General features: G+C 36.3%; 11 protein-coding genes across 11 annotated transcripts; 1 reads left to right on the top strand and 10 right to left on the bottom strand.

Annotated features, from left to right (window-relative positions):
- Nucleotides 1–286: 286 nt before the first annotated feature.
- EV154DRAFT_463173 (Sin3 associated polypeptide p18-domain-containing protein) lies at nt 287–1,180 on the top strand. Its single transcript, XM_051597622.1, has 4 exons — nt 287–337; nt 392–441; nt 496–552; nt 615–1,180. Exons 1-4 carry the CDS (start codon nt 311–313, stop codon nt 1,102–1,104), a joined length of 624 nt encoding a protein of 207 aa, XP_051458439.1. The 5' UTR covers nt 287–310; the 3' UTR covers nt 1,105–1,180.
- Nucleotides 1,181–2,214: 1,034 nt separating this feature from the next.
- On the bottom strand, nt 2,215–2,531 carry EV154DRAFT_419243 (uncharacterized protein; the record flags this gene model as incomplete). The annotated part of the gene is made up of 2 exons (XM_051595884.1): nt 2,215–2,409; nt 2,463–2,531. The coding sequence occupies 2 exons, from the start codon at nt 2,529–2,531 to the stop codon at nt 2,215–2,217; spliced, it is 264 nt and encodes an 87-aa protein (XP_051458438.1).
- A 128-nt stretch (nt 2,532–2,659) lies between these two features.
- EV154DRAFT_442040 (ELO family) lies at nt 2,660–3,895 on the bottom strand. Its single transcript, XM_051596973.1, has 2 exons — nt 3,516–3,895; nt 2,660–3,457 (listed from the first exon to the last, which is right to left on the bottom strand). Exons 1-2 carry the CDS (start codon nt 3,840–3,842, stop codon nt 2,951–2,953), a joined length of 834 nt encoding a protein of 277 aa, XP_051458437.1. The 5' UTR covers nt 3,843–3,895; the 3' UTR covers nt 2,660–2,950.
- Nucleotides 3,896–4,070: 175 nt separating this feature from the next.
- EV154DRAFT_419447 (HotDog domain-containing protein) lies at nt 4,071–4,905 on the bottom strand (the record flags this gene model as incomplete). The annotated part of the gene is made up of 3 exons (XM_051595894.1): nt 4,071–4,283; nt 4,342–4,408; nt 4,607–4,905. The coding sequence occupies 3 exons, from the start codon at nt 4,903–4,905 to the stop codon at nt 4,071–4,073; spliced, it is 579 nt and encodes a 192-aa protein (XP_051458436.1).
- Nucleotides 4,906–5,014: 109 nt separating this feature from the next.
- EV154DRAFT_202181 (WD40-repeat-containing domain protein) lies at nt 5,015–6,787 on the bottom strand. Its single transcript, XM_051594344.1, has 6 exons — nt 6,669–6,787; nt 6,072–6,607; nt 5,704–6,021; nt 5,404–5,651; nt 5,270–5,356; nt 5,015–5,202 (listed from the first exon to the last, which is right to left on the bottom strand). The coding sequence occupies exons 1-6, from the start codon at nt 6,773–6,775 to the stop codon at nt 5,104–5,106; spliced, it is 1,395 nt and encodes a 464-aa protein (XP_051458435.1). The 5' UTR covers nt 6,776–6,787; the 3' UTR covers nt 5,015–5,103.
- A 605-nt stretch (nt 6,788–7,392) lies between these two features.
- EV154DRAFT_419343 (uncharacterized protein) lies at nt 7,393–8,672 on the bottom strand (the record flags this gene model as incomplete). The annotated part of the gene is made up of 3 exons (XM_051595888.1): nt 7,393–7,644; nt 7,717–8,324; nt 8,381–8,672. The coding sequence occupies 3 exons, from the start codon at nt 8,670–8,672 to the stop codon at nt 7,393–7,395; spliced, it is 1,152 nt and encodes a 383-aa protein (XP_051458434.1).
- Nucleotides 8,673–8,796: 124 nt separating this feature from the next.
- On the bottom strand, nt 8,797–10,425 carry EV154DRAFT_463162 (aminotransferase). The gene is made up of 6 exons (XM_051597621.1): nt 10,325–10,425; nt 10,180–10,271; nt 10,020–10,128; nt 9,853–9,963; nt 9,490–9,784; nt 8,797–9,425 (listed from the first exon to the last, which is right to left on the bottom strand). Exons 1-6 carry the CDS (start codon nt 10,400–10,402, stop codon nt 8,938–8,940), a joined length of 1,173 nt encoding a protein of 390 aa, XP_051458433.1. The 5' UTR covers nt 10,403–10,425; the 3' UTR covers nt 8,797–8,937.
- A 2,344-nt stretch (nt 10,426–12,769) lies between these two features.
- Nucleotides 12,770–14,302, bottom strand: EV154DRAFT_551004 (uncharacterized protein). The gene is made up of 5 exons (XM_051604957.1): nt 14,107–14,302; nt 13,996–14,041; nt 13,840–13,940; nt 13,488–13,784; nt 12,770–13,415 (listed from the first exon to the last, which is right to left on the bottom strand). Exons 1-5 carry the CDS (start codon nt 14,203–14,205, stop codon nt 12,870–12,872), a joined length of 1,089 nt encoding a protein of 362 aa, XP_051458432.1. The 5' UTR covers nt 14,206–14,302; the 3' UTR covers nt 12,770–12,869.
- A 56-nt stretch (nt 14,303–14,358) lies between these two features.
- EV154DRAFT_506050 (hTAFII28-like protein conserved region-domain-containing protein) lies at nt 14,359–15,436 on the bottom strand. The gene is made up of 3 exons (XM_051601242.1): nt 14,799–15,436; nt 14,620–14,716; nt 14,359–14,554 (listed from the first exon to the last, which is right to left on the bottom strand). The coding sequence occupies exons 1-3, from the start codon at nt 15,387–15,389 to the stop codon at nt 14,433–14,435; spliced, it is 810 nt and encodes a 269-aa protein (XP_051458431.1). The 5' UTR covers nt 15,390–15,436; the 3' UTR covers nt 14,359–14,432.
- A 78-nt stretch (nt 15,437–15,514) lies between these two features.
- Nucleotides 15,515–18,330, bottom strand: EV154DRAFT_506048 (ras guanine nucleotide exchange factor domain-containing protein). The gene is made up of 4 exons (XM_051601241.1): nt 18,023–18,330; nt 17,889–17,964; nt 17,432–17,824; nt 15,515–17,372 (listed from the first exon to the last, which is right to left on the bottom strand). The coding sequence occupies exons 1-4, from the start codon at nt 18,080–18,082 to the stop codon at nt 15,592–15,594; spliced, it is 2,310 nt and encodes a 769-aa protein (XP_051458430.1). The 5' UTR covers nt 18,083–18,330; the 3' UTR covers nt 15,515–15,591.
- Nucleotides 18,331–20,715: 2,385 nt separating this feature from the next.
- Nucleotides 20,716–22,376, bottom strand: EV154DRAFT_562662 (uncharacterized protein; the record flags this gene model as incomplete). The annotated part of the gene is made up of 4 exons (XM_051605736.1): nt 20,716–21,577; nt 21,641–21,901; nt 21,968–22,125; nt 22,203–22,376. The coding sequence occupies 4 exons, from the start codon at nt 22,374–22,376 to the stop codon at nt 20,716–20,718; spliced, it is 1,455 nt and encodes a 484-aa protein (XP_051458429.1).
- Nucleotides 22,377–22,418: the final 42 nt, after the last annotated feature.

The following is a 22,418-nucleotide window of genomic DNA, read 5'->3' as shown; positions in this document are numbered from 1 at the left end:
AGTGTTGCGAATTCTGGCTCATGACATACTTTAAAAGTCCAGCAGTTATGGGGAGCATTACCATCCCTTCCTTGTATCGACGGAAAAGGACAGCATATTTTTATTTGTTTATTCATTGACGATGAACTTTCTCCTAAACATTACTATTTTACTCTGTACGCTGTAGAAAGCTTGAAAGTCTTGATCTGTTTGTGCTTTAAAATGATAAATAGGTTCATCTTTCAATTATCGAAGTCACAGTTGGATGCTTTTGTTCCAACGCGCCTTAGACTTTTTCTTTTTTATTCTAAAACAGAACAATATACTCAGAATGGCCTCAACCGTTGACCGTGAAAAGGTACTCAATACTCTGAATTCTTTCAAATAAATGTTTAACTTATTCATATTATAGGAATGCCCCTTCTTATTAAGAGTATTCACCCATAACGGTGGTCATAACCAGTAAGTCAAAACACTTTCAGTTTAAACAAGTTTGTTAATACTGCAGCCATTTAGTATCGCCCAATTTACTGTCGATTCAGTTCCATCAGAAGAATTAAGTCTTTATACCTGGTAATTAAAGCGAATTGTCAATGTCCTTTATACTTGATTAACGTTAGGGACATAAAATTTAGGAAAAATGCAACACTTGAAGAACTTGCTCAACTCATTGAACAAGTAATTCCTGAAGCACGGGATCCCGATGCCAGAATCGCTTTTAGACTAGTTTATCTTGATACCGAACGTGCCAGATACCAAAGTCGAGACATTGGACGTGTTGTACCTGCAAAACCAACTGAAGATCAGAAAAAGACTTTAGAAGAATGTCAATTCTACATTGGAGATTATTTAGATGTCGCTGTATTCATTGGACCTCCTGTAAATCAATTGAGAGGAAACCGTCAATTTGGTGGCAGAGACAGCGGAAGGGGATCTCGTGACGGTGGTAGATTTGGAGGCGGACGTTTAGGAGGAAATGATAGAGGTGTAAGAAGAAATTTCGGGGGAGCACCTTACAACAGAGACAATAGAGACAACAGAGACAAAAGAGACAGCAGAGATAGTAATTCCAGATTTGGCAGTGGTGGAGGAAGACCTCAAGGAAGAAGAGGCGACCGTTTTTAAATATACACTAGCATAATAATAATAAACAAAAACTGGCTGGTTTATAAAAGGTAATGGCCATGATGCAAATAGGAAATATGTATATTTAAAGGATAATCGATGAGCCCAGTATGTATCGACAAAAAGCATTGTGATAATTAATGGCAGAAGTCGTTATCGCCGGATGAGTTACATTGTAGCTAATTGAGAGGTTTTAATGGTAAAAAACTTCATACGCATAAGCTATCTGTCAATATTATTGCTGCCATCTCGATATACCATGCATACTGAGACAAGATAATTAGCATGGCTTTATGAGCTATTTTTATCACTATCACAAATGCTTGTCTGCTGAAATTCCCATTTCAGCCAGCTGAAAGTCGGTAGCCATATATTACTTAGCTACTACGCATTGCAGTAACAGGATATATAATATCCAGGATTTCCTTTTTATGTCGATCAGTGACATAATATGAATAAAAAATGAAACAAATGTATATTCTTACTCAGTAAATTCGAAATATTTTATTCTACTTGTCATCACCGCCCTCCATCAATGATTTGGCATGGTAGTGATATTCGTTGTTTTCTTTAATTGCTGCTTTGATTGTACTTTCTAAATGATTTGAGTTTTTTTTTTAATATACAAGTCAATTCCCATTTCAGTCGACATACCCATTTCATATAATTTATCACTTGGTAAGCAGCCCAAATTGCTTAAGAATAGCCGCTCAGATCTAACCATTTCTAGCCATGATTTGTATTCGGAAAGCTTATCCAACCTGATTTGATTAGTTTTGACTCTATTCTTCAACATCATGGCTGTCCGAACAGGCTGCACCCAGCCTCTTACACGTTTAAAGCTATAACCACTAGAATTTTGTGTCGTGATTGCAACCTGATATGGTTTCCGTTTTGTTTCTTTCTTCTCTCGTTTTTGATGAGGTTGATGCTGTGGTCTGATCTTTGATTTCTGAAAAAAAAAAAAAAAAAAAAAAAAAATTAGACTCACTATTAAACAAGAGCATCGGGATCAACATACTCGGTGTTGTTCAATATAGATGTTTATTTTGTTCTGCACCATGCATTGGCTATCCAAACTTCTATTTTCCAAAAGCAGCCGTGTCTAAGCTAACCTTTAGCTAGTATAGGCGAGAATATCCATATAAAACTAACCTGGTCCCCTTCAACCAGCAGCTCAAACACTTTTGGCCTGGAGGTATTGTGCTTGTTCTTTTTAAATCTGTCGCGGATCAAGTCTTGTAATACGGACGCATGTTGATATTTTTCGCTCGATCGCAGCAGCGATCTGTACAGATTTAAAGTCTAGGAAGGGAAGGTGGTTAGCAAGTTTTAGCCGAAGCTTATGAAATGTCTACCTTTAAACGTGTTTCTTCAACGAGGGATTTACGGGTTGATTGGAATGCCACAGCACAAGATCGCAACATTTTATAAAAGCTAAAGAAAAAACAAGCCCTGAATTGGCTACGATGTCAGTCACGGAATGAAACCTGTTTCAAAATAAGGTGTGTCGCTATTGGATGGTCTAATTGAAACTTGATAGAAACCAGTAATTAAATGAGTTCATTGAATTTTTTTATTCTTAAATGAAAAAAGTGGTTTATATTACAAATGTTGGGATGAAATATATCCAAGAACGAAAGAATTAAAATAAATAGAAAATAAAGTAAGGATGTCTAAATAAATAGGGATTTGTTTGTGTATAAGGGTGATAGATATTATGATTAAGGTTAACAAACGTGTCCCTTTCTATCTTTTTTTTTTTTGGCTTGCTTTTTGTTTTCTTATTATATTGATTCTCCACTCCCCCTGTATATATTTGGAAAAGGATGATAAAAGGGATTTTTTACTCGGACTTCTTGGTATTGACAGCCTTACGCTTACCATAAGTCTTGCGAGCAAAGTCAACAAAGAGATATGTAAGAGGTAAGAGATAGGCAACGTTGACAGCGACAGCGAATTGTTGACCGGGAGATTTAAGACAGTTGGGAACAATTGTGTAACTGATGGCAGTGGAGACACCAACCAAGAATTGGGAGATTTGCAAAGTAGTCAAATAACGCTTTCCGGGAGGGTGAAGACCAATTGAGGTTAAAGCATAATACATGTACATGATGGAGTGAATGAATGAGTTGAATACAACGAAGATCCAAATAGGTTGTGCTTGATAACGCATGCCAGACCACATAGTGATCATGGCTCCAGAATGATGATAGGTTTGTAAAAGAGATGAACGACGACCCTTAATGATAATAATAGCGGTATCAATAACTTCGTAAAACTTGGAGAGATAGAAAAGATAACCCCAGTAACCAAGTCCATCGTTCCATAAGAAACTATCCATATCACAATACTATGTAAACGTTATTAATAACATGATCCAATACTCTTTCACTCTCTTATATACTTACAGCATCGTGAATTGATGAACCACGGTTGAAGGTCTTGTGCATGGATTGAGCCATGTTGATGAAAGTGATGGCGGAATAAAGGGAGAGGAACAAGTTGTGCAAAAAGACAAATGCAGTCATGAACTTGCTAGACTTTGAGGCATTGTTGATACCACGGTTCTTGGCTTCAACACGGGAGAGCTTGGCAGACTCAGCAGAAGGATTGAAGATATGAACGAGGACAGCGTATGATGCAGCAATGGCTACAGGTGTCTTCCAATCCATGAAGAATTCATAAAATTGGGGATAGGGAATTCCAGGAATGGCAGTAAGCTTATCCACGTCCATAATAATTTTTAGAAAAAAGTGAAAAAAGGGTGAAGAAAAAAGGATTTAATCTCTGCCGATGATTAGCTTTTATACAAACAGTACCTTTAAATGGCAGTGGAGATCAAGACAGGCATCAAAAATTTAATTGGCAAAAAAATAAATAAAAAAAAACTCAGTTCCCCAGGATTTGGGTGCTGCAAAAAGAAGATATTTTTTTTTCCAATCTTTGCAGGTGTGGGGCAAAAATTATTGGGTTTTAGGACTAATGTATAAGGATCTGGCTTCTGTCATTCGTACACCCTCTAGATTTTCTATCCACGCATTCGCAAATGCCTTGCGGCCTTCAACTTTGTCTAAAATACCACGAATTACAATCCATTGATTTGGTCCAACTGTTTCAAAGTAATTTATATCCAGATTCGCAGTAAAACCAGTGAAATTAGGTAAATTAGGGAGAGACTATACGAATTAGTCAATATTTAAAAGCAAGACTTCTTTCGCCCAAGTTGTACAATACCACATAAGCTAGCTGTTCATCAAGTAAGGTGGCCAATAATCCATTGTGAATCCCATTGTTTCCGCACCTATTGATCCTTATTAATATTATACCTGACTTTTTAGGTAACATCCGTTTCCAAATAAGGATATTAACCCAATCGCATACAACCCCAACATGCCCATAACCCAAAAAAACATCATAAATGCACGGTTTAAAAGGGAACTTCGAGTTTTTCATCATATGCTTTCTATCCCCAATAACTGCCAAACGGTAACACACTTACAAATGATCACCAAGGTAAACAATAACGATACACTCGCTTGGATTATCCTTTAAGAATTTGAGTGGTCGACGCAAAATTTTGTGTGTCCCACGAAGTGTTGTTGCCGTAAGTGAATGTCTGATTGCTGAAGGTGTCATGTAGCTGTAGGGAATGGCTTCATGCCAGACTTCTGAGCTTCTAAGTTCCTTAACAATTGCCAACTGTTCTTCTTGTTTCTTTATTTCTTGCTCTTCAATACTCAATACAGCATGCTCTTCTGTAATCTTGACCTTTTTAATAACCCCAGAATGGCTACTCATCTGAGCTATTTGTGTCGACATGTTGTGAAAGAAAAAAGTTAAGCGAAAGAACTATTTGTATCGTGCGAATTTCTTTTATTAAAGTTTTTAAAGTTTTAACATCCTGTGAATTCTAATCTGCAGAGCCCGGCTTTTCCACCAGACGCAACCCACCCACTGGCATTATTATTGTTGTTCCACGCAACCTATGTTGTAGTCTTAATATTTGGTATCATCATTGTGCATAAATATTACCTTATGGATCGAAACGATGGGGTCTGTGAGTATATTATGATACAATTGCTCAGGTAATTTTGTCTGATATGTGTGTGTTAGTGCCAACGGAAAGTAATAAAAGGAGAAGAACAATATCACGTAGTCATACCTTGGGTAGCAATCCATCGACATATCGAAATGTTTGAGTGTCGTTATCAAATATTAGTTTATATAATGTATATTCTAGAATATTCAACTATGATTTTGTGTAAACGATCGTGTCTATGTGGATAAATTTGTTACCTTGTGTTTCGGATTGAATTTAATTTTCTCACTCGAGTAAGGTTTGACCATAAGAGTGCCATCTGATGCTGCTGTAGCAGCAATACCATGAAATGGACTTGTTGCAATAGACCAAATCAGACAATTGTGCGCAGTTAATGTGACCGATTTCTTTTGTTGAAAAGTTAAGTTTATTCTAGATATGCCGTCCGTATCACCAAAACAGAACCTTGATCCGTGCCCTGTACCTGCTATACAGATATACGTACCTATTTAATTCATTAGATTAAGGCCAAATTTATTGTCCTAGACCATAATTACATCGCACTCTAAAGATTTTTGATACTATGAATGGATCGTTCATATCATGTAGGTTAATATTGCCGTCTGAATCTGAAGAAATGAGGATATCTCGGTTAAGCAAAGATATCCACGAAAGACATTTTATTGCCAGTAAACTAGCATTGCAGATATTAACACTGACAATAGGTACTTGGGATTTGAGAGACTTCAGTATGTCCCATACAATTATACCCCCTAGTTTCGTACCACATGCCAACCTGTCGTATCCTCCCCAAGCTATGCACATGTTGTAAGCCCTTGGTAATTTCAGTAAAAGCCTCGGGGATTTTGCTAGGACTACGATTATAATTAGTGGAACAGTAAGAGCAACCTTTTGTAGAGCTTACTGTATACGGTCTCTTCTAATGGTATATTGTTTTGTTCGCGTACTAGATTGGGATGCGGCACAACAAACACTCGAACTTGACCATCTCCGAATAGAACCGTCATAATTCCAAGTTTATCCGCTTCGTCATAGACACTTGAAGGGCACCATTTAAAATCTACAACTACTCCGAAATCGTGTAAAATGCACATATCTAACTGCGGTTTTAAAGAAGAATTTGTGTCGGATGTACATTGCCATATTTGAATAGCGTTACGACAATGCGGGCTCTCTGCGAAGGTGTGATGCTCAGTTACTGAGTTGTAACCACCTACAGCTAAATATTGTGTATGATCATGATCTAAGCAAGCCTTTTTAGGAACAAACTCAAGAGCCCATACTGATCCACCTGTGTTTAATACATGACCACGTTTATTGGTGATACTTTGGCTTAAATCAACCGAGTTGAAGTTTTTTACTGCCTCTGTCTTAAAATTCGTAATTCCGGTTGTGATATTGACACAGTTCTCTGAGGGCATATACGTGTTTATCTCTGCGCTAATAGATAAGAAACAGTTAAAACCATATCCTTCTCAATTAAACACACATGCTCACACACCTGTCCCTTAAAATATTCCATTCATTTTTTATTAAAGGTATTTGTGTGAATTCGTTACTATTCGAAAGCTCATTATATTTTTGCGCATATTCTTTAATGGTAGTCATTGTCAAGAAAATAGAAAAGCTGTAGTTTAAAAGAAAATAAGCCAGGACGACAATAGAAAATTTGTGGCTTATCTTGTTTGTGACCTGTTAAACCAGTTTTTATATAAAAAGCCTTGTAACATTCTGAGAAAAACTTTTTTCTTGTATTTTTTTTAACACTTAGTAAAGTAAAAGGTAATTATCAAAGACAGTTTTTTTTTCTATTTTTTTCTATTGTTCTTTTGAACAAATCCCACAAGTCATGTCAGGTGAACCGACGAGCCTTGCGCTCAAATAACAATGATGGTTCTCTGTTACACTCGTGGAAGATCAATTATATCGTCTTAAGTGTGATCCACCTGTTCTAGGTGTGGTCCGAGTTAGACGATTCCGTCTCGATAGAGTTGAAGCCAACCTGCTTTATCTTTTTATTGCACTTATTTGGTTGTCTTCTTAGTTACGAGACAAACACTCTTCTATCTCCCCATTTTTTATAAAAACCATTTTATGAATAACTTATTAATATATCTCTTCAGTTTCTTTTAGGATCTTGAACGCGCTTTGTGTTAGTTTTTAAAAAATTTATTAATTGAATAAAAAATTTCAAAAAAAAAAAAAATTATAAATGTTTCTTAAGTTTAATATATTTGACCTCTAAAACTTTGTGCAGTAACCATTGGCTCCAAATCGAGCGATTGCTTTTTGATACTTGAGGCGGATTCCATGGTTGCCGTATGCATGTAACATGTGGTGCAAACACACTGGAAGCTCTCTAGTATTCTAACCTTTTTCAAGCAAACATTTCTGATACAAATTAAGCATGCACCGAGTGTTGTAATCGATAGTAAAGTCATTGTCATTGCTGTAAAGATCAGTTCATATCTTGTCAGCTATTTAAATTAAGAAACTAGAGTTAGTCGTAAGTTTAAATTGTCGCTTTAAGGGCACTTAAAGGTACTTACCCAAAATGGATCTGCTGTTGTTTCTCTTGGAATTATAAATGTATAAAGTCGGTAAACAAAATATCCAATTGAAAATGTGATGATGGTACTGAGCGCAGTTAAAGCCTTCATGTTTTCGTTTCTGATAGAATGTATCCCAAGCAAGAATCCAACTAAACTAATACCATAGACTATAATACATTCAAACGCAAGTATATCAGTATATCCAATTACTGCTGCCGGTACTAGCTGTATGGCATACGCAAATATAAAGAAGAAATCAATTTTGAGTAAGCCTGTAACAACAGACCAAGCAATAAGTGCGTTACGTAGACGCAAGTCAGTAAACGTATGTGACAAGTAATTATTCCAGTGAAACAACTTGTACAATTTGAAGGAACAGGCAAGCATAATAATGAAACAGATACCTATGACACTAGCAACTGCGTATTCAAAGGGTCTAATATTTGATACACCAGCATCAATGTCGTCTTGAAAATCATACGCTGACGATGCTATATCCGTTGAGTTTACTTGGGTTGCGTTTCGGTAATCCAGATTGCAACCTGCTTGCTCATATGTCATGTGCTGGACTGTTTGGATAGCTGAAAAGCACACCATGAGAAAACCTGTGAAAATCACAATCTTTAATACCAGATATAATGTTGGATTATAATGAACTTACTAAATATTATGAGCGCAAATAACTGAATTATATTTCGTTGCCGTAACGCATCCAAGTACAAAAATAGCTGGTAGATGGGGGCCATGATAAATATGCCATGGTAAATCAAATCGGCCTGTCCAAACCCCAGTGTATCCAATGTAAATTTGCATTGTGCAAACACCATACTGTGAAAGTATATAATAAACCCTTCGATAATGGATACCAAAACGGCCTCCAAAGATAGAATAAAAAGTAGAACCATACTGGTTGGGCATTGCATTAGTGTATCGGCTTCTTCAGGCTTCTTCATTGTAGCGCTGTTACTCTTGTTCTTCCAAAAATTTGAAAGACTAAACTCTTGGTATTTTGCAGATTTCATGGTATTTGTCTTTCGTAAGAAATACAATTTTTTACTTCATATATACAAAAATAATAAGATATAAAGGGGTTACATAATGGCATTGATTCTTTATAAAAAGGAGGTGTTACATCATTGTATAGCGTGAAAAAACAGGATATTTTAATAATGGTGACATTAAAAAGACACTAGAGGGGATAATTATATTCTACAGTATTTACTCTACGACAACAGACCAAGGATGTTCAACCTCACCATATTGAATGGCGTTGATAGCGTCATTGAAACGTCTGGTATAGGGGCCGGCTTGAGAGTTAGGATCTTTAGGATCAAGGGGAACCTTAATATCTTCACCCAAATAACCAATTTCCTTGATAGGGCTGACAACACAAGCAGTACCACAGCCAAACATCTCGACAACACGACCTTCCTTAATGAGGTCACGAAGTTGAGGCATAGTCATGGGACGTTCCTTGACCTCAAACTCTTTCCATTCCTTAGCCAAACTAATGATGGAATCACGGGTGACACCTGGAAGGATAGATCCATCCAAAGGAGGTGTAACAAGTTCTAACTCACCATTGTCATTCTTCATCAAGATAAACAAGTTCATGGTACCAACTTCAGTTAAAGAGTGCTCTTCACCAAACAACCACAAGTTCTGTTGATAACCTTTTTCAGCAGCCAAACGTTGAGGTAACAAACCTAATAATTCGTTTTTAAAGAATTAGTGGGGTAAATCTTGTGCGGTGTTTTAATAATGTATTACCAGGAGCATAATTTCCACCAATCTTGGCTTCACCAGTTCCGCGAGGCCATGCACGAACATACTCTGTAGTGGCTAACAAACGAACAGCATTGAATCCAGTCTTGTAATAAGGACCAACGGGACAACCAATGACGAACAAGAGAGCCTTAGTAGGGGCATTAACACCCAAAATTTCTTGTGTACCGATCATGGTAGGACGCAAATAAAGTGAGTATCCCTTTCCTTCAGGAATCCATCTCTCATCTGTCTTCAAATATTCTCCGATAATCTTGATTAACTCATCGCCATCAAAATTCTAAACGAGATAAAGTTAAATGTCACGTCATGTCACATTAAATAACAATCCATATGCTTTCTACTTACGGGAAGTGCGATACGCGAAGTAGATCTGTTCATACGAGCCATGTTCATGTCAGGTCTGAAAAGACGGATCTTACCGTGCTCATCCTTGTATGCCTTCATACCTTCAAAACACTAACAACACCAGTTAAAATTTTGTCGCTTAGCTTTTGTGAATTTCATTGTCTTACCTCTGAGGCATAGTGGAAAACGACAGCACTAGGGGCCAAACTCAAATTTTCGTAGGGACGGATTTCTGGAGCAGCCCAACCATTCTTTTCATCCCAGTTGGCAGTAATCCTATCATATCTTGTCAGATATCACAAAGAGAAAAAAACAATCTTAACTTACATATGATCAGTGAAAGTGTGGCCAAAGATAAGCTCGTTGTTAGCAACTAAAGGTTTAAGTGCATCAGCCTTTTTTACTTTGAGTTTGCTTGCCTTAAAGAAGATATTAGTATCATGATTAGCTTATTTCATACACAATATTTTACACTTAATTGAGAACTGAGTCTCTTGGATTGTGCAAAAGCAGTACGCTTGAAAGAGGGTAAGATTCTTGCTGAGAACATGTTTATAGATAAAAGGAAGAAACGAGGGAAAAAGTAACTTACTTCAAGATTGAAGGTCCATTTAAATAAAACATCAAGATTAATAGTCACGACGATTCACTCGGAGCTGTTAAATTAAGCTCTTATATTTGTGAGTGTGTCATTACGAGTAAACTTCCCACGGCCTTTTAAGGTTTTAAGCTTGACCGGGTCATACATTCGTTTGTCTTATTTTCATACATCAAGCCATTGAAAAAAAAGAAAAAGAAAAAAGTCATGTTACTTACATGAAAGTAAGACTCACAATAAGAATTCTGATAATGAATGATTCATATGCAGTTCAACCAGTAAGATCGCTTAAATTTTAATGTATACAGGTCTGGTCAGGCCCAATAGCCACAGACCGCATAAATTTTGTCTACCGGAGATCCTTTCTTCCTTTAAGTTGATTGCAATGCTTTTAAAATCAGGAATAAGTGAATTTCTAAAAATTACTATTTCGATTCAATGTAAATATTTGCATCTTCGAAATTTAATTCGATAAGCAGATCCGTTCTTGTTTACAATTTTCGCCTGAATAGGTCATTGTTGCTTTTCTCAACATTACAACCCCATTAAAGTATAATGCAAACACAAGAGCAGAATTCTCTTAAATCATTTCATTTTGATATGTTACACTCTTCCGTGTTCCTTGATTTTGTCGCGTTAAAAGGAATTTCTATTGTTGCCATGCTTGTTACACCATCAGTACAGTAAACGTCACATACTAAGCGTATCTCCGCCAATAAGGAGATAAGTATACCTAGCACAGCAAAGTTGTTTGTCTAGAAAGGATGGTTTCACGTCGATTTTGGCATTCTTAGAAGATACATTTGCTATATGAACTTTGAAGGTGTTATTTACCAAAACGTTTTAAAAATCTCAACAAAATGCTGAAATACTTTATGAAGACCTTTCTACTAAAGCTCTCCCTAGTTCCGGTTTTTAAATTTTTGTTTCTTAAAGTGCACGTGGAAATAAATGTTTATGTAGTCTATCAAATACGAATCGAAATCCCTAAAAAAAAAAATTAGAATCAGGCTACTGCCATCGTTTGGGCCATTAAAAAATAAGTTATAGACGTATTTACCTGTGATTCAACATATACCAACACCTCGGCTTTTGTCCAAAGAATCTATGGCTTATACGCTGGAATCTATCCAAAGGTTAAGAGAGTGCATATCCGTCTAAACAGCATAATATAAAGCCTCGGTGACAAGTGTAGCCCAAATCCATTGAAGAAATCCATTCCCAATTCATGTCGTTATACACCTTTCTTTCTTTTTTTTATCAGGAAATGATGTTCCCCACAGTTACTTCAATCTATAAAAACATCTTGGTAGAAACCAGAATTTGACATCACAGTTTAGACAAAAATCAATTATTCTAAAGATCAGTATTTCATATATAAAGAAGGTCTGCTATGGTCCTAGTTATTTCGAGAAGTTTTCAAAGTTGGACATATGTATTTATATGGGTATATAGCTGTATATTGTGCTAGTAGCTTTGTAGCAATATGTAGAAATAATAGAGCAAACTCAGTAAAGTGCCTTGAAAGGCATTTATGCTTATATTTTTGTGCGTGCATTATTCTACTCGAGACAACACGCCCCGCCTTTGTTTTGGTACATATGTTACAGTGTAGTTTTTATTTATTTCATGAAACCCCGAACCTGCTTATTTACATGTCATGTCCGGGTGTCACATCCCAAATATCAAGTTTTGAAATGGACAGCCGATATTACATTTTTAAGGCGGATTAAGCACATTTGCTTTAAAAATAAGCTGTCAAATCTAAGTTTCACTTCATAAGTAGCGGCACTTTCGAAGTATTACAAGCGGCATAATCAAAAATAAAAAAAAGACTTGCTTGCACTTGGTACACTTAATATGTATGATGTTTGAACCTCCGTTTTTTTGTGTTCATTTATGATGTTGAAAGGTTAGGTTACTATTGTCGCTACGTAGTATGTTACACCCATAATAAAAACAGAGCCGGGTTGGGTGACAGTATCCAGATTATAAAAGGTAATATTTTTGTAGGTGACCTATTTGGGTTGATACACAACGAAAAATAATTAAGTTATTCTATAAATATTGGAATTACTAGCGATTATATATACCTTGAAAACGTATCATTGTGCATCATTAATTGACATTCTCACGACGTCAACTTTAAGGTTCGGAAGTTGATTGACTATTACGTGCTAGTAGCCAACTAAAATACGAAAAAGTCATGTTAAGCCCACGTAAAAGGGTTTTTGTGATCCCCGATAATCATGGAGAACCAAGCCAATGGAGCGCCTTTGTAATCAGTACATCAATTAAAAAATTTACATCAATGTTTCCTTTTTTATTACGTAGTTACAATGCATTTATTTATTTTAAATATATATGTATATATGATGAAGGGGAAGAGGGAATTGTTTGGGAATATTTGAATGTTAATTTAGTAATATCCTTCGTCATTGCCATCGTGATACTGGTTATGATGATCTTCTTTAGTTATTGGTTTACGTTTTAACTGTTGTTGTTGGTTATCAATTATCGCCGCTCCGTTTATATATGTTGGAGTTGGAGAAGGAGCATTCTCAATATCGATGATGTTACCATCAGGGCCTAACCGGAAGCCAATGGTGAATTGTGAGTCCCGTCTTGAGGTGTCACTAAAGGGCACATGTAACTGATCATGCATGGGCGAAACTGTTGAAGGGGTGACAATAGATTTTTTAATGTTTCTAAATGAGAAGGCTTCCTTCTTTTTGTTAGATTTTGATCGTGGCTTTTGGTTGTTTAAAACAATGATGCTTCGGTCATTGGGGAAAGTCGCACCAGGAGGGAGATTTGGGTTTCCGTTGATTATGGCAGCTTGTGGTATATTTACATTGGCACCGGTCATCATGGGCATGCCTTCGCGATAATGAGCAAAGTCAGCAGAGGTTTGATACTCTCTTCTATAAAGAGAACATCTATAAATGCATAACGCCCAATAAATCTAAATAATCATAAAAATGAGTAATTTAGTACCTAGGGAAAGTCTATTGATTTCTTTAAAAAAAAAACCTACGTAGAAAGCAAACATTAAGATGTAAAAAATGATACCAAATTTCAATTCATCCTGCCAAAGATTATGGCAATTGTAATAGTCAGAGTTTGAGAAATCAAAGTTGAGAGTATTGTTGGTTTCAATAAGAGTGGCGTTAACTGTTTCTGTGATTGTTTGTGATGAAGAGTCTACACACCAGTTATAAAAGGCAGATTGACTTGTGATGAACAGGATGACATTAACGAATCCATCAACCAGAACGAGAAATACGCAGACGAAGATTGAATGGGAAAGGGTCTGGACATATGCACTAACATTCTATGTATTAAATGAGTAACATGGCTAATATTCCTTAAAAAACGTGTGTACATACAATAGCCAGCACGGCAATGCCGCCCATAGATACTATGGACAAAATAAGATTGCATACGCCATATACCATGATGGGAGCTTGTGCCAAATAAGAATAAAATACTACAGTCAAGAAAATGTCAGAATCAAACAATAAGAGCTCAATTAGAATACTTACAACTCTGATTTTGGAATGATAGTACTGCCAAATACATTGAGAATGCCTAAAATATAAAGAATATGTTGGTACAATGGAAAATGTATTTTATTGTAGAAATATTTTCTTTACCGCCCAAATAAAGCAAATGACAACGCATCCGGCTCTAAGAGACAAACACCCACAGGCTTTTGGCTCGTGTGGCGGAGACATCATTGGGATGTTATACATTTACAAGAAGCAAGTAGAAGGGGAAGAAAGAAATAGTATTTGAATAACGATTATTGAAAAAAAAGAAGAGAAGGCAAGATAAAGAAACAAGAAAATGGCTAAAATAGCCAACAACAATAACAACGAAATTTGCCATCAGGTTATTTTTGTAAGTTTGTTGTTTGCACATGTCCTTTTATAGCATATGTGTGGCACACACACACACACACATCATTTTTTATTTATTTTTATAATTTTCTGCCCAAAGAAGAACTGGTTACTTCATGCTTTTTATATCTTCGGTGGGCTTCACGTAAATGTTCGGGGCGGATAGCTCCACTATGACCCCATTCTTCCATGATTTCTCTAGCTAATGTTTGAGGAGAAATAAAGTTTGTTTTTAATCAAATTTTACCACCTTCAGCTTGAAATTACCTTTTTCCACAATTTCACCTACATAGACTTTGGAAAAACCCGCAACAACAAACGCCATTGTTTGAGAAATCTGCTGATTGAGCACTTGACTTACCAACTAATAAAACAACAACAACACCCTAATTTTTTAGTACAATGCGTTTCTTTTTCTCTTTTCTAATTCTAATTGACAACTTTACTCTTTTCACATTGGTTCTGTTTAATGCTGATCGACGATAGGCTTCGTAACGTTGTAATTGATCTGGTGAAAAATTTTCCAGCAGCGTCATCATGTCCTCTTTAGCTTTTTCCATTTGAGCTTGCATGTGAGCATCCATGTCGACCACTATATCTTCCTTTTCATCGTCTTCAACTTCGCCTTCCGCAGCCTCCTTTTCTTTTTCCTTCCCGTCTGATATTTGTTGCGATGAATTAACAGCATTCTCTTCATCGTCTGCGGCTGTTGTGTTTACACTTCCTTCTCGATCAGTTTCAATCGATCCTTGACGTGAAGGTGGTGCCGTACTCCCACTTTGTCTTCTATATTGTGGTGTTTGTATAGGTTGTGGTGGTGGGGTTGTGAAATTAGTATTACTGTTGCTACGTTTGATAGCAGCAGCTGCTGCTGCCGCTGAAGTCATTGGTCGGCCAAATTGAGGTGGTGCGGGAGGGCTTGTCGCCATACTATTATGAGGTGGCGAAAATGCCGCGTGTAAAGATGGTTTTCTAGAGGGTGGCGGGCTGGAAGCGTTAAAGCTAGACTTTCTCTTGCTTGTATTATTGGGTATCATTTGCAAATGTTTTATAAGAAAGAAAAGAGCAAACTTTTTAAAACTCCCTCACTTTTATATATATATAAATATATATATATATTTTTTTTTTTTTTTTTTTTTTTTTTTTTTTGCAGGCATAAAAATTTAACTAGTTAAGGCTAAAGTTTATTGTAAATCTTTATAAGAACTTTACTGTAGTTTACCAAAAGACAAACAACGCCTATTTATACGTGTCTGATACCAAAATGGATTTAACAGGCAGTGAAATGGACCTGTTATGGCCTCTTGTTGCTCCGATAGTTGATTTTTCTCTAAACACAACATGCCCGTGCTTATTAGAAATATCGCTCTCATCATCTTCATCGTCTTCATCCTCACTCCAGTTTTGCTCTTGAGGTACAAACAATGATGAATCCGTTATGTTACGACTGATGTCGGTGCTCTTTCTGAATGGCCAGAAACCAGTCAGGGACTTCTTGGTTTCTTCGGATGTGATATGAGGTTCTGTATGTGCATCGATTGAGGTGCTGGTAAGTGAATTGAATCTCATAAATGAACTAGTGCTACTCAGTGCAGGTCCGTTATTTGATAAGATAGATGAGTTTGTCATGAGAGACAGGGGTGCATTGGTGGATGTACTGACACTTGGACTGATGCTAAATACGTTACTACTTGGTCGGGTTGGGCTGGTAAAACTGCCTGACGTTGTTATAGGAGGAGATGTAGGTCTTGGTTTTGATGGTTCACGTAAATTACTGAGAGCGTCGATAGTTTTTTCGCTGACCCAAGATCTCATGAGAATATACTGCACAATCAACTGTTGCTCTAATTCAGTTTCAGTTTCTTGCCTCTGATCTTCACCCATAAGAGCAGCTGTTGTGACCCGATTTGTATTTTTGGTGGAAGATGAACCAAAATGTAATGAGGAACGGAATAAATGCTTTTTTGTGGTATTGAAAGAAGCTGGAGGTATATGGGGATATTCTGGTGCTTTTTGGAAGAGCTGGACATTGTTCAAGACATCTTGTATACGTGAATCATCAATATTTCCTTTACAAGCAGCATGAATATAGGTTATATCATGAATAAATACACCAAGAAATGGCACGACAGGTTTAGACCAAAGCCTGTTCTTTTCTAAACCAACATGTTCGCGATATCTTTGGTAGTTGTCTGTTTCCGACATCAAGGTCGAAAGCAGCTCGAGGCTTGCCATTCTCTTCTTGGGTATACATTCCCAAGTCCTTTTTAGTCTTTGTACAGGAGGAGTACCTAAAGCTGAAATAACGGCCTTTAAAGTTTGGTAATTGTTAAGAGATAATAATTTGGTTGCGATTTTGATCCACCTGTGAATAATTTCGGCTCTCTTTGATGCTTCTTGGGGTAATAAAATCGAATGTTCAATGGATCTTGTCATGAAATTAAAAAAATCAGTTGACGCAACTATTTTTCGGTGAGGAGTGCGACCAGAGTGAGACAATAATGCTTGGCGAGGTATAACCCGAAAAATCGAAGATTCGATGATAGTTAACTGATAAGCAGTTAAATGTGGTGGGAATTGTAATATATCCGGGATAGTCATTGCACTCATATATAACGTACGCACTTTTTCCAAAGTCTGTCTTGCACATACTACTTTATGATTTCTTTCTGATCTTAGAAACCCTTCAGCTTCTTTGCAGTTCTCCAAATCCGTTTCAAGTTCATTTAAACGTTGATGTAGTCTACGATGAGTAGCCAATAGCGGTGGTGCAGGAATATTTGGAACATAATCTGTTGTTTGAGATGTGTTTGGTATCGCTAAACTGTCTCCTGTGTTTGTTTGCGCAGGCACAAGATTTGATGGGTCAACAACAGTTTCCAACAAGACATCGATTGAATTTCTTTTAGATGTCGAGTTACTGGAGACTACCCAGGATTTACTTCTTCCTCTCGTTGTTCTCGCTGGTAATGCCGGCGGAACCGTGTTATTTATGGTAGATGGTCTCTTTGGTGATTTAGCTACATTGTTTTTTCTGTTTAATCAAACTATAATAAATTATTCGTAAATTAGGGCTTACTGTTTTCAAATTCTATTACTACATCGTCATCATCGTCATCATCTTCTTCTATCATGACTGTTCCTGTTTCATCTGTTTTATTTATAGTTTCTGGCAATTCATCATTCTCAATAATTGTGTTTTGTTGTACACCAGCAAAACTAACAGAGTTTCCTCTTGATCTTTTACTCACATTGATATCATTTGGTGTAATGACCTTTTTCGGCCTAGGTGGAATTGTCGGCTTTTGGTGAATAAGAGAAGGTTTTGGTGGAACAGGAGGCGGAGATTTGGTTTTCGTAGTAGACTGAATTGCGCCAGGCAATTTTTGGATAGCTATTTTTTCTAATTGATCAAGGCAAGAACGAAGTAACGCCATGGAATCCTCATATTGACTTGGTTTAGATATAATGGCTATAAGTATTGTAAGTAACTGAATCAAATAATTTATTATATATATCTCGCCTTTTAGACTTACTTTGATGTACAAACTTGACCCCGTGAAGTTGTTGAGTCGAAAGTTCAACGACAGAAAGAAAGGCCGCATATGCATCCTAAAACACAACAAAGAATTATTTCTCGTTGTCGATGCAAAGGGTATTATCTACTAACCTTATCTTTTCCTTGTTCGAGAAGCTCAGTAGCATTGGTATAATTTAAAGTCGAGTTCATTGATGATATATACAAAATAAGGTTTTTTTTTTTTCTTTGTCGAAATGAACAGAAAAGAAGTGAAAGGTGGTAATGTTCAAACTCGGTATGGCTTTTGTAGTCAGAAAGTTATTTAAGGACTAAGATAAGTTTCAGTCTTGTTTGTAGTGTTGTGCTACTCTTTTATTTTCGATATAATGGTTTTTAATAAAAAGTAAAATAAGGTCTAGTCGCCATGTAAATTGATTACTTTATAAAAAAAAAAAAAAGATAACGGTCTAAAAAAACATTTAAAAACCGCATTTTACCAGTTGTCAGGTTTTACTCATGAAGAAAAAAAAAAAGAGGTATCCCTCATCTTTGTAAAATGATTTCATCACCACCCTGTTTATCCTAAAGTCACAAAAGTTATGCCTAAAAGTGGCAAAATTACAATCATCATGTAGAATGATATGATTGTGCATAAAGCCTCATCTTATTCAGTCCCAGAACTTCCCTGTTTTTGTTTTCGAAAGGATTACCTAGTTACTCGGTTATTCGCGTGTGAATGATTCTCACAGGACATTTTATGCTGTACTACACACAAAAAAAGAATTGATCGATATAGGCATCCATGGGTCACGAGCAATTCATTTACTTGCCACAATCATTTTATCAATTCAAAAATCGGCTGATGTTAATATATCTATTCTTTTCTTCATTTGAATTGAAAAGAGCTACTGCAACCATAAAAACCTAGTTCCCGATCTTGCTTTTTTGCAAAGCTGCGACTTTTTTCTAATTGGCCTGATTTCTTGATTTATTGTTTTAAGCCATCTTTGTATCACCTTAACTCTTTTTTTTTTTGTAACTAAGACTGAGGCTCATTTCGTTTTCAGTTGACAGATAAGATCCAAGAATAGCATTTAGATAGGAGAACTACATAATTAGAATGCCTGGTAAGCTAAATTTTTACTTGTTGCATAGCTAAAGTGCCACATACATCTTAAATATAGCTTTATAGACGAGCACTCACACGACTTGAGTTGATCCAGATTGGCTGTAAAAAAGATTGACGGAGAGCCGATCTTTGCTTTTTATTGTATGACCAACTTAAAATATACAATTCCATAAGCATATACAGTGTAATATTACTTATTTCTTCTTCTTTTAGATTTCTCTTTATTTAAATTACGGACATCCGTGCATAAGAATAGCTGTTTGCTCATTGGCGTAATTCATCTGACGTAGTATAATCTTTTTATTCCGAAAACAGAACGTTGTCATGTTTCCGTGTTTCCTAACATTTGAAAATCAGTTCCTGAAAAAAAAAAAAAAAAACGGGCGTTTATAAAGTGATTTTAGCTTACAATTGAATCCGTATAAAGCAAGACTAGAGCAAAAAACCCATCAACGTAGATAGTTTTCAAGCCTGCTGTTTTCAGAAGGTTATCTTGAAATCTACACTCTCAAAACAAGCTAATGGCAGGGATTAGTTTAAAGATCTCGTGCAAAAACCAAGTAGTGCCCTTCCTGTAAATTTTTAGATTTATTTATGTAATGATGACCACAATATTAAATTGTATCTATCTCCTATTAGTTCACCTGACATCTCCTTTACAACATTCACGAATTTACTGTGCAAATATTTATTGCGAGCAGTTGGGGGATCAAATTACATATTCCAAGTGTGAGAATATTTTGTTGCCTCTTTCGGGTATTAGTCAAATGCGATCATGTTTATCTGTGAAGTGACTCTACTTTAAATAACTGCTTCCCAGGATATTATATTTGCACGGTTTCCAACTAGCACCGTTTTGTACAAAAGCTCGTGCCGGCCAGTTTTTTATAATACTTTATCATCTTGAACCTGTTTTTTAAGCTTTAAAAGGGGGGATTGTAGCTACCCGCCCAGTTATCAACTACAAACTAAACTTTTTAAGTTTAAGTAATATATGTAAACTGCCATAGTAACTTTTAATAGTATACTTGAAAATGTTTACACCTGCGTATTTGTTTCGACAATACATCTTTTTTAACTTTTCATCTTTAGAAATATCCTTCAAGCAACCTACAACTAAAACAGAGTCGTAATCAGCTCGCCCAATATTACCAAGGTATACAAGTTAGTTAATTACAAAAAGTACATCTCCACCCGGTGTTTCTTAGGTTTACGTTATTGAAATTCTAGCGATTTTCTCCAAAGAATTAAATGCTTTATTTTTGCTCTAAGCAACCTGAACTTGTGTATAATCTCTCTTTATAAACATCAAACTGCTAGGATTCTGTCTCATTCAGGACCAACCAATTCCACACGCAATTTTGATAGCCAGATATAATTCAATTACCAAGCTACTCTTAAAATGTGTTTTATAATAGAATTAGCATATGTACCAACAATGTGAGCAGCTTTACCTTGAATATGGCTCGTGTTTTATGCCTATGAGTGACATTCTGAATTGTATCAATAAAAAAGCATGACTTATCTTCTTAAATTGACGGACAAAGGCAATAAAAATTAAGTGTTGCAGACCCGGAGATATGAATTATAGATGTCAATAGTGAAGTAATTTTATAAGGGTACAAAAAAAAGATTGTGTGTGTGGGGGGATAATATAATACAAGCGAATAATTAAAAGCAGGGTGATAAAAAACGGTTATTCATAAAATTGTTTTTAATCATCTAAATCCATTTGACGGCTATTCCAAGAAGAATCGTGGGCTTCACCTTCATTGTCTTGATCATTGTCAAACCATTCTGCTTCTGAAGCGACTCTCCCATTTGTGTTTCTTCTGTCTTTTCCTCTTTCTGAATCCTCTTCTGCCTCTCTTTGTTCCTGTTCTCCATCCAAGAATCCTTGTATATCTGGTGGTATCTCTTGCATTTGAATACTGGGAGCAGCATCTAAATATCTTAATTGTTCCATCACACGTTCTCTTACTTTTAAAAGATAGGTTCTGTCATTTTGGTTTTCCACACGTCCCTTTAAATCTGGATGTAATTTATAGTCTGGTTTGAAAAATTCACGGTATTCGTTAGGAGGCAAATTTGGACTTAATTCGGTATCTACAAGCACTGATGTCTCGTATGTCCAGCATCGGGCGACATTTCGAACTGTATAACCACCACCACCCACCACTAATAAAGGAATGTTGAAATTCTTAATAATCTGCACACATCTACCGTGAGCACGGATACTCAAATTGAAACAACCAAGTCGATCACATCCTAATGAATCTGCACCACATTGTAAAACAATAGCCGAAGGTTGAAATGTTCCAATCACTGCATCAATTACTTCTTTAAATAACCAAACGTAGGCATCATCGTCAATACCGTCTCGTAATGGCACGTTTACTGAATAGTATTTTCCCAGTGAAGATCCTACTTCGTCAATATGACCGGTGCCTGGAAAAAAATCTCCATTATACTTGTGAAAGGATACAGTCATGACGCGGTCAGTCGAATAAAATGCTTCCTGAACACCATCCCCATGATGAATATCGATATCTACATAAAGTACGCGAGGAAAGTATCTATTGAAACCAAATTTATTTAAATACCCTAACATTATCTGCGTTTTCTTCTCTCTAAAATACCTCAAAAGTTCTAATGTACCAAGTACGATATCATTGACATAACAAAATCCACTGGCCTCACTTTTTTTAGCGTGATGAAGTCCACCAGACCAATTAATACATATATCGGCGCCATTGGCAATAAGCTTACGTGAAGCCTCGATAGTTGCACCTGCATATCGTTGACAAAAATCGTATATACCGTCGAATATGGGACAGTCATCGCCCACGTTGAATTGTTGAAAGAGTTTCTCATATTTATCGACATTGTCCGGTGTGACGCTATGCGGGGAACCTGTTAAGTTTTTTCATTGCACATTGTTTTTTATTTATATGAATAAAACTGACCTTTTTAAAAAGTCCACATAATCAGATGAATGAAAGTTTAATATCTCGTCGTCTGTCGCTCTTCTAGGTTGAAATATCTCCATTTTATTGTGTAATCCATAGTTTAACACCAAGTGGTTTGTTAATGTTAAACGATGAGGTTTCATTGGGTGTCTTTCCTAGAGTAAGGGGGGGAAGGAAAGGTGAATAAATGCGTTTCATGTATATATTTGTACGCTTCTTTTTTTTTTTTTACTCCGTAGTGATAATTGCCTGCTCCTTCGTCATGAAAGTAAGCTACTCTCGTTTTATTATGTGCTGCTAATCGAGCTGTGCCTGCTGTCATGTGCTTCTCTTTCAATACTGAGCGATAATCTTCTGTAAATGTCGACTCTTCAACTTCGTCCTCATTGTAATTTCGACGTGGCATTTCTCTCTTGTTGATATTGTTGTTGAAAGGTAAGGCAAGAAA

The sequence above is a fragment of the Mucor mucedo genome (assembly GCF_025094135.1).
Source record: "Mucor mucedo strain NRRL 3635 chromosome Unknown EV154scaffold_37, whole genome shotgun sequence".
NCBI lineage: Eukaryota > Fungi > Mucoromycota > Mucoromycetes > Mucorales > Mucoraceae > Mucor > Mucor mucedo.
The sequence above is the reverse complement of the archived record's forward strand: the minus strand, read 5'-3'. Positions and strand labels throughout refer to the sequence as shown.